The 11,028-nt window shown below is 38.2% G+C and overlaps 1 protein-coding gene across 3 annotated transcripts in view; it reads left to right on the forward strand.

Annotated features, from left to right (window-relative positions):
- CNTNAP4 (contactin associated protein family member 4) overlaps window positions 1-11,028 on the forward strand; it is a 250,798-nt gene that overhangs the window by 72,741 nt on the left and 167,029 nt on the right. For all 3 annotated transcript variants that reach the window (XM_077754042.1, XM_077754043.1, XM_077754044.1), the window contains exon 3: window positions 748-941. In XM_077754042.1, the coding sequence (XP_077610168.1) occupies window positions 748-941 (194 nt within the window). The remainder of the gene's footprint in view (window positions 1-747; window positions 942-11,028) is intronic.

Here is an 11,028-nt window from a genome sequence, read left to right on the forward strand (position 1 = left end):
AAGTTGGCTGGGGGGGGAATGGGTGCTGGTTTGTAGAGTTTGTCAGTTTCTGTGGTTTAAATACTCCAACCATGGTCAGTTGCAAACATGGCTATTACTCAGCAATCAGCTTGCAAAATTCCTGAACATTTAATTGCCTCTCCTACACTGTTGCCAGCCAGTTCCAGCTTTCCACTGGATAGAACTCTCCTCCATCATCTGTTGTATTATTGTTCCCTGCCCCTGCCTCACCATTAACCTTTGTGTTTCAGACATGCTTTTCAATGTCTGTCCTTCCTATAAGCTTCTTGACCATCTGTATTCTGAGTCGTATACTTCTTTCTCCAGGAGGTCTAAACATGATCTGATACCACACATAGTATTCTAGTTCTACCACACTGTGAACTATGATTGAAGGTCAAACAATTACCTAATCATGTGTGTGGGCAGTAAACCTGCTAGTGCCAAGTGTAGACATGAATGTCCACCTGTCAAAGTAAGCACTTTCAACATTCAGTGAGATCCTTAGTTCTCTCCAGTGTCAGGAATTACGACACCTAGTAATGAACATAATTAACACAGGCTTCATCCAATTATACTAAATTCTTTTTTTCTGTATTATTCTACAATTACAAGAAGTTTCATGTTTTGGAAATTTGACTTCATTAAATTCCATACAGGAATACAGTCTGACTGGCATTTCTCGTCCACTAACAGATTTTGAACTAATCTTTTGCCCATTTTCTCCTGTTTCTATTTTCATAAAAGGAGCTGGTGGCTGGTCTCCACTTGTGTCAAACAAATACCAGTGGTTGCAGATTGACCTTGGAGAGAGGATGGAGATCACAGCTGTGGCCACCCAAGGGGGATATGGGAGCTCCAACTGGGTGACCAGTTACCTCCTGATGTTCACTGATAGTGGCAGGAACTGGAAACAATATCGACAAGAAGACAGCATCTGGGTATGTTTTTTTTTTTTTCTGGGTATGTTTTTTTAACAGAATGCCTAGTCTCTTGCGGAAAAGAGCAGAGTCATCCCTGCGTGTTGTTCACAAACCTCTTAAACTAAGTTGAGAAACAGAAGCTTCAGGATTCCTTAGGAAACATTTTTCAAGAAAAATATATTAATATTCATTTTCTAATCCATTTCATGGTATAACTTATGAAAATAATAAAAGTGAATGAACTTATCTCAGAAATTGAAATTGAAAAAGAAATCTTATCTGTCCACTACATAGTGTAGAAGTCTCAGAAATAAATACGACCTCTAAGTGTTTTTTAAGTTTGTCCAATAACATGGTGGTTTTTGCATGCTCTTCATTTAAGGTTGGTTGTAAGAATTTGTTCCTTTTATTTCCCGTGATAACTCTGAGGTTTCTGAACAGCTCCTTCTCTCTCTACTCTTTGGAGGCTGGTATATATATATATTTGGAGTATTATATATGATATAAACACAATATACATATACATGATTTGTATATAAACCATCCTCTAGTCTTTTAAAAGTATGTAAGTGTGTAAAGCACGCGTGTTCTTGGCCGGAGCATGGCTCCTGGAAGAGACACTGACAGGGAGGCAGTTTGCAACACAGCAGGTGGTATTTGTAGTTGGCTGATTGCATAGAAACACCTAGTGGAAGAAGGAAGCCACAAGCCGTTTGCTTGGTGGTGAAGAAAGGACTTCTTTGCTAGCAGAAGGGTATCAGTTGGGATCTTATGTGGACCAGGGGCAACATGCCGCAGTCAAAGAACTTTCTTTTTTTTTTCCTCTGGCTGAGCTGCTGGAACCAGAGAAAATGAGTAACTTAATGAAGCATTGTTCTTAGCACACAGATAATTTGGAAGCCTATTTGGGCACATAATGATAATTTTCTTTGATCAGTCAATTGCCTCTCTTTTGAAAGTTCCTAGAACTTCGTTATACATTATCAACTCATCAAAGAAATGGACTGTGATTTACTCACCTTTGTGTCTCCGAAGCACTTGGTGGCCATTCAATGCATGTTTATTGATGTAAATTGAATTGAGAAGAAGTAACCCTGTTCTTTTCTAGAGAGAAAAACAGTAAGGCTGGAAGCAGTTGCCCATAAGCATTTTTAAGAAAAGCTGCCTTAAAATCTAAAGCAAGCTGAAGTGTAGAAGAGCGAGAAAAACTGGATATTATGGTTGAATTAATTTCATGAGAACCATTCAAACTAGGGATAAAATAAACAGTAATTATGAACCAATAACAATGAAAGCTTAATGAGGTATTTATTTTAATTAAGTGTTTGGGTTATCCTTTACTCTTGTTCTAAATTAAGCATTGGATTTTAAACTAGATAAGTAGAGGCTAATTCATGCTAACATTTAGCTGTGTTAAGTAAAGTGTATGTTTTTGACATTTATTAAGATGATAGATCAACCATGAAAATTGTTTCTCCGTTAATCAATTTTGGGGAAAGTCAGACCTAGATCACGCTGCTTGCCTTCCTTTGCTTGCTCTTATTAAAGGTGAGGTGCTCAGGGTGAAATAGAAGCATAATGATATCCTTAACCAATCCAAACCAATCATTGTAAAGACAGATGGCATCTATAATCTATAATCATTTGTTGAGGTATTATTTTTTAAACTATGCTTTGATTTGTTCATTTACTCACTGTCGTCCTCTTTTGAGTGTGAACATCCTGAAAACAGAGGCTGTACCTTCTACCCTGTCATCTTAGCATCCCAAATCTTATTTATTTATTTATTAAACTTTTAAACATTTATTTATTTTTGAGAGACAGAGAAGGACAGAGCATGAGCAGGGAAGGGGCAGAGAGAGAGGGAGATAAAGAATCTGAAGCAGGCTCCAGGCTCTGAGCTGTCAGCACAGAGCCCGTTGTGGGGCTTGAACCCACAAACTGTGAGATCATGACCTGAGCTGAAGTCAGACACTTAACCAAATGAGCCACTCAGGTGCCCCAAATCTTTTTTTAAATGTTTATTTATTTTGAAATGGGACAAAGGGGCAGAGAGAGAGAATCCCAAGCAGGCTCCACGCTCAGTGTAGAGCCTGACATGGGTCTTAATCTCAACACTGTGAGATTATGACGTGAGGCAATGTCAAAGGGCTGACATTTAACCAACTGAACCACCCAGGTGCCCCTCAGCATCCCAGATCCTAAGAGTTCCTGGCTTGTTGTAGGTAAATGCTAAGTGTTTGTTGAATGAATGAATGAATGAATGAATGAAAAAAATGCATTTTATTGTACTGACCCCTTCCTCCCACAATCAGTTCTGTCTTTTAATTTATTTATGTTTTATTAGTTTGATATACTTAGAGTTAGGATGCTCATTTCTTTCTCTCCTCTAAGTTCTGAACTTTTTTTTTTAATGTTTTATTTATTTCTTGGAGAGAGAGAGAGACAGCATGAACAGGGGAGGGTCAGAGAGAGAGGGAGTCACAGAATCTGAAACAGGCTCCAGGCTCTGAGCTGGCTGTCAGCACAGAGCCCGACGTGGGGCTCAAACCCACGAACCGCGAGATCATGACCTAAGCGAAAGTCGGACGCTTAACCGACTAAGCCACCTAGGCGCCCCAAGTTCTGAACTTTTAATGGGAGAGGGTTTATCTCTTTTATCTATATTTCAAGCATTTAGTACCCACTGTGGCACATGGTTTTGTGTTGAGGGTATTACAGAAAAATAAAATAAATGTATGAATGAATGGATTTGAAGGCGTTGATCTCCTAATCTGTGTCTAACTTTGTAAAAAAAAAAAAATTCAGGCGGCCTTAAAAGAGATCATGTTAAAGTCATTGAAGAGATAAAATACATCAGAACAAAGCAAAAAATGATTCAGAGAAGTATGCAAAGGCGGGGTACAGAATTCTAGAAATTTGGAAATGAAATATGCAGATTATTGTAGATTGACTTTGTCACAAAAGCTGGGCTCACCTGGGTATTGAAAAAAGCTTTATAACTTAGATTATGGAAGGCTTAAGGAAGCTATTCCATGTAGCTGGAAAAGAGTAAACAACAGCTTGGACACTGGAGATATCCAGAGATACAGTTTCCCACAAAATAGCCAGGAAATCTGCTGGTCAGAATGGACTGTCAAGTTCCAAGTTCAGGAAGGTCTGAATGAGACTTTTGGATATGGTAAAGAAAATTGATGGATGACTTTGAATGTCAAGTTCAAAATTAAGACTTGGTGCAGCAGGTACCATGACTACACATAAAATAGGTGAAGTTATGGTGTATGTGAAACAACGCACATCGTGTACCACACACATTCTCATGCTGCCTACTCATCCCAGGTAGGCTGCAAAATTCTATTCTGCTCCTAGTCACTCAGGTACCACTCAGGGCAGCTTTGTCTCTGTGAATCTACAGTTGCCCAAGCAGGAAGAATGAAACATGGTGAATTACACCCACTTCTTGCCATCTCACCTGGAACAACAATAGATCACTTCAACTTGGATTGTTTTGTAGCCAAAGTACAATTTTTAATTGATAGATATAGTAAGGACTTTAACCCTTTGTTGTATTTTACAAATATGTATTTCCCAGAGTCTTTTTATTTGTTTGGTATTTTTTGGCCCATTTTTTAAGAGATATTCTGGGTTGTATACAGACTGTACAAAACATGCCCATTTTATTTAAGAGCTTCACATTGTGCCCCAGATGACAGAAATAAATCTATGAAAGAGAGTTAGGAAACACATAAGCCACTATGCAAGTATGTGATGGAAAAAGGAAGAAAAGACAATTGTTGTAAGTTTAGAAACAAATAAAATAAATCCCATCAATGTGGATCGAAATGCTGCAGTGAAGGATCGTCATTCTCCTTTCATTTGATCCAACCTCAAGTGCTGGAGAGAACAATGGCTTCTATATACCTGAAAGATTTAATAAAAGGCCCTGATGCTTTTTACAAATAATCTTTAAAGAGAAAGATGAAATATTTATCATCTATACAGGTCATGCACATATTTGATAGAACTTTAAACTTGACAGATATGTGACATTTTGTGAAATCATGCATTAGAACATTTCTTTCGAAAAAAATTCATAGTCTGGGCCCATAAATATAATTTATACAAAGTACTCTAGTAGTTGGCATGTAAATATTTCACAAAAATTAGAAAAATTGTTCCTCTTAAAATGAAGATAAAATAAAATCCCTCAACATGTACGATCAAAAGCCTTTTCAGCCAGTTTTATTGTAAGTGATTGAAAAAGCAAATGTAAGGTGTAATTTCTGCTCATTTAAGAACAATTGCTAAAATATCATGAAAGTAACATCTTAGAAACTATTTTAAATAGATCAACATGTGCAGGAACTTTATAGCTAAATTATCCAAATGGTCCCTGATACATGCCCAAGATTCTTTTACACTCCAGACTAGACAGGCAAGGAATGGAAATGGTACCAATTTTATAAATTGTTTAGGTAACTATGATTGTTATACATAGAAGAGTTTGCTTTTTGATTTTTTTATGGATTTCATTTTTCCATAAAAACCAACAAAACCTTTGGCATATTTCTAAAGTTAGAGTAGTTTTATTTTGCTCTTTCTTTTTCTTTTTTTGTTATTAAATTTTTTTTGATTTTTAAAAATTGCTGAGTCAGAGAGAAAGCATGAGCTGGGGAGGGGCAGAGAGAGAGAGACAAGGACCAAAGCAGGCTCCATGCTGACAGCAGAGAGCCTGATGTGACGCTTGAACTCACGAGCAGTGAGATCATGACCTGAGCCGAGGTCAGACGCTTACGTGGTTGAGCCTCTCAGCCTCCCCTTGTTTTGTAATTAGAAGTGTTTAATGTCATGAGTCTGGGTTTGTTTTGTAAAAAACACAGAGCCCCTGTGACATAGTAGCATAGTCAATTAGGTAGAAGTATCACCTGTCACAGAATAGTCGCACCATCATCACTGTGACTGACTGAGTCGTCAACTCTCAAAGCCACACAGTGCAGAAACACTACCTGCAAAGATTTTATCATGTATTTGTTTCAAATCGAGTAAACATGTGACCAGGGGAGTTTAATAGAAAACCCCAGGAGGCACGAATACCAGTGGGAGGGGTGCTGTAAGCTTGCTGGACTCCCTCCCTTGCATGGCACGTCTTTTCTAGCCCTTCCCCTCTGCTGAGCTCTTATTCTAGGGACTTAAGCCTGCAAAAATCATTGGTGGTGTTACAAAGCACAACAGTACTAATGCCATGTACGTCAACATGTCAAACCATCAAGCTTCATGCATCGCAAGCCTTGCCTCAGTACTTGGACAGAGGCCCAGAGAATGCCGTAAGCGGCATCTGTCTTTCAGGGCGGCCTCTGCTCCGATGCCAAAGACACTTTTAATGAAAGTTGCCATTCTTTGTGTGTACCCTCAGTAAATCTCCTGTTTGTATTCCTAGTTAGCTATGAGTTCTTCACCCTTTTGAAAATGATTAACCTAGCAGTGCATGCTTATAGGTGGCTGCATTTGGGTTTTTAATGTGGCTTCAGTCATGAATCAGGACAGTTAATTTGCTAGGCACCTTCTCTGTCATGTAGTGTGGTTCCTTTCACCTCCATGCATCTGTGCTCATTCTCTAACGTGCTCTGTAAGTCCCTTCTTATAAACTTCTTTGGACACACATATTGGACCTTTGTATCAATATGTAACGCACAAAATACAAATACGGGAACTCCCATGAATTTCAGGTGCACATAAACAGTGATAATAAGATAAACGGTAATGTCGTTTCACGTTCTTCAAAATGGTCTGTCTCTAAGCAAGCAAAGTAAAAATTATTTGAACAGACTGATTAGAGTTAGCAGGAGACTGGATTTGGTGCCCTCCTCAGAGGGCACACTCTCATGTGGGATCATTCTCTTTTTTTTTTTTTTTTAATTTTTTTTAATGTTTTATTTATTTCTAGGGGAGAGAGAGAGAGACAGCGTGAGCAGGGGAGGGTCAGAGAGAGAGGGAGTCACAGACTGAAACAGGCTCCAGGCTCTGAGCTGGCAGTCAGCAAAGAGCCCGACGCGGGGCTCGAATCCACGAACCGCGAGATCATTACCTGAGCGAAAGTCGGACGCTTACCCGACTAAGCCACCCAGGCGCCCCATCATTCTCAAATCATCAACCAGGGAGTAACATGTGTTAACGACAGTTTCCAACTTGTATCTCACATTCTGCCATGCCACAGTTCAGTGACAACACCATGACCTCTTTTCTCCATTCTCTCTTGCCCTCGCTGTGGTCTGGTGTTGAAGATGTCCGCTTCTGGCTTTTCTAGTTCCAGCCTCGGGAGACGACGTTTGGAGTTCGTCTCTCCTGGAACAAGTCTGTCCTTTCAAAATGTCTCTTTTGTCGTTAAGACGTAGGCAGCTAGGTCTTTCTGAAAACCAATGCATTAGGCTCTTTTTCCTAATTACCTTTTTTTTTAAAGTTCTGAACTTACAAGCATTTTTTGATCAGAGAAGGAGATAGAAAAATATATAGAGCTAGACAGGAAGAGATAAGATTTGACACTGACACAGTATAATCCTTAGGTTTTGTAAGGTTTCCAATGGCTTCAGATCTTTTCCGTGTGATGTATGGGCGCGAGTGCAAGTACGGAGCTCCTTACTTCTCCGCCATCTTGTCCCTAATCCTTAAAAACCTAAGAGAATCATTTTACTATTTTCTAAGATGATAACTCAGTAATGTGCCTCACAACAAAATTAATTTTTAAAATCAGTAACTTATCTTACCACTTATGAATAACTACATAGTATAAAAGGAATACATACTCCACTTAACCTAGAACCAAAAATGAATAAAAATCAAGGAAAAACTTAAAAAATGTACAAGGTATATAAAAAGGACATAACAGAAGACTTGATGAAATGCAGGTCATCTGTTTTGAATTGGAAAATAGTATCACAAAGTTACTCATTCTACCTAAGTCATAAAAGTGAAATCATTCTGAATTTCATGCATAGAAAGTATGAGAAAATAGATAAGTTAGCAAAAATAACAGTAGTAAGGAGAACCTACATGTTCTCTTACATATAAGAAAAGTTTATACATCTATATTAATTAAAACATGTTGATACTGGCACATGAAAACATAGTGAAAGAATAAAAGAGAACATCCATTACTAAGTCCAAATACATTTAGGGATTTGCCCAAGATACATGTAGCATTGAAAATATGTGAGGAAATGTACCTTGTCAATAATGGACCTTGGTAAGCTATAATTTCTAGAAAAATAAATAATATTTTTATATCAAAATGGATTCCAGATGAAATGAATATATAAAAATAACATAGGGGCTCCTGGGTGGCTCAGTCATTTGAGTGTCCAACTCTATATTTTGGCTCTGGTCAAGATCTCAGGCTCAAGTCCCACGTCAGGCTGCACATGGCATGAAGCCTGCTTGTTATTCTCTCTCTTTCCCTGTGCCTCTCTGCCCTGCTCACCCACTCTCTCTAAATAATAATAATAATAATAATAATAATAATAACGTAGACATAGAAAATGTAATAGAAGAAAACACAAGATGATGAATAGATAATATTCCAATAGATAATATTGGAAGAAACATGTCTTTCTAAGCAAGAGACCCAACACAGATGCCACTGAGGAAAAGATGAAAAATAAGACAATATTTAGGGACCTGCATGAAAAAATAGCATACACAACATTAAATGGAAGAGTAGAAATTGAAAAATATTTCTAGCCTCTGTGATGGCAATGCCCACTTTGATTTACCAGCAGCAATGGTCCTGGGTCAAGATTGATACTCAGAACGACAATGACTGAATAGACTTCATTCACCTGCAAGTTTTCTTAGATTTTTAAAAGAATAAAGGGCAGGCGATAGCACAGCATGCAGAGAAACAGCATAACGGATGCTTAGCTATACCGAACAGCTTCTAAATATCCCCACTACTTGAATTGGGAGAAACATGGTCATAACGGACAAGGCTGAGTGGGTGTGAACACCACAGATCAGGAAAGCCATCAGCTTCAGGGGACCTTCAGCTTTTATACCTTGCCAGTGACATAACTCCTCAGAGATACCTGCCAACACTTCTTTTCAGTGTTCCTGCCTCTTGTCACTCTCATGTTACTCATGATTACAGATGATGTCTGTCGTTCCCAAATTTTGCAGCTTATTTCAATTCTGATGCCCAGGCAGCATCCATGGCAATTAAATAATATTTGGGGTGGGAAACCAGGTATTGGGACTTAAAAAAAAATAGTACCAAGTCATTCCAGTTTGCTGCAAAGTGTGGGAACCGTTGGATTACTCAATAAATAAACTTGACAACCAAGTATAGATTCTTAGTTCAGTACAAAGCATAATCAGCAGGATGCCATTGTATCTTAGATCCAGTAAACTCCTGTGCATTCCTCGAGTGTATGTTGCAAGAAGGATTTGGCTAAAGATCAATGCTAGGTAAAAAGAGCTATAAACCAGATGTTAACTGAGTCCTTCTAATGAGAAAGACGGTCTTCTATGGTAGCCACTAGCTATATAGTGCTATTTAAATTTAAAACGCAATTAACTAAAATGAAATAAAATAAAAATAAAGTTTCTCAGTTGCATTAGCCATGTTTTAAGTGCTGAATAGCTAGATGAAGCCAGTGGTTACTGTATTAGTGCAGTTATAGAACATGCCCATTATCACAGAAGATTCTATTAGCACAGGTACAAAACTTTCTTTAAAATGAATAATAAAAAACAAGCTTTAATTTTTAAACAAGGAAGCAAAATATTAACAGGCACTGCATGGAAAGGAAAGGATGAATGTAAATATGTGCAAGTGTCTTCCACTTCATTCACTACTGAAGACATACACATTAAAACAGGTGTCAGGTGGGGCGCGTGGGTGGCTCAGTCGGTTAAGCATCTGACTTCAGCCCAGGTCATGATCCTGCGCTTTGTGAGTTCGAGCCCCATGTCAGGCTCTGTGTGACAACTCAGAACCTGGAGCCTGCTTCAGATTCTGTGTCTCCCTCTTTCTTTGCCCCTCGCCTGCTTGTACTCTGTCTCCCAAAAATAAATAATCATTAGAAATTTTTTTAAAAAGGTGTCAGGTAGCATTCCCCAAAAGACTTGAATAAGTGAGAATATTGGAACTACTGTGTTATTTGAGACATACTTTGCCAAGTTGTTTCATGTAACAAAATAATGTCTTCTTTAATTTTAATAGTTAGCATTTAATATGATGACTTTTCTTAAAAACCTTTTTACTATATCAAAACCATGGTATTATGGATACTACTTTTTAACACAAGAGAAAGCTAAAAATTGATTTTAAAGAAAAACGTTTAAAAAGCAAGAAGAATGAACACTTTTTATGGCTATAGGTTTGTAAATAATCTAAGTTAAAGTCTATAAATAAAAGAGTGGAAGGACTATTTGCTCAAATAAAAAATATGCCAGGCATTATTCTATATGCATTATATATTTATGTAGTTAATCTTCACAACCCAGTGAGTTGGGAACTATGTTGATGCCGGTTTGTGTATAAGAAGACAGGGATGTGGAGGTTATTTTCCCAAGGCCACACAGCTAGATGGGGCAAGATGTTGATCCTCAGGAACCTGGCTTATGTATCCCCTTTGCTGTGGGTCAAAACATTATGTGTATGAAATCAACATTTTGAAGGAGAACCTAAACGGCTTAAGACACAGAAAACATTGCCATAGGGAGTCCAAAACAGTGTTGCTGGATGCTTTAAAATCTATCCCAATAGATAATCTGCACCAAAAAGGAACTCAAACTCTAGGGGTTTATCCTGCAAGTTCACTTGCACTGTGTGTTTGAAATGTATGCAAGAATATTCACTACAACGTTGTCTGCAGCAGCAAAATAATATCGATCCAATCCAGCGGCAGTAGATCACTTGCTTAAATAAATTATAGCACCTCCACACAATGGAATGACTTATGGCCATCAAAAACAGATGATGCAAGAATACACTAGCGGTTTCTGGAGTAGATTCCAAAACTGATGTGAAATTTTGAAGTGAGCGGACATTTGACACCAAAGAGCAAATCTTAGGGACTGAAGAGGAAGAGATGGGGGGGGGGGGGGGGGA

The sequence above is a fragment of the Crocuta crocuta genome, unplaced genomic scaffold (genome assembly GCF_008692635.1).
Source record: "Crocuta crocuta isolate KB4526 unplaced genomic scaffold, BGI_CrCroc_1.0 scaffold61, whole genome shotgun sequence".
Lineage (NCBI taxonomy): Eukaryota > Metazoa > Chordata > Mammalia > Carnivora > Hyaenidae > Crocuta > Crocuta crocuta.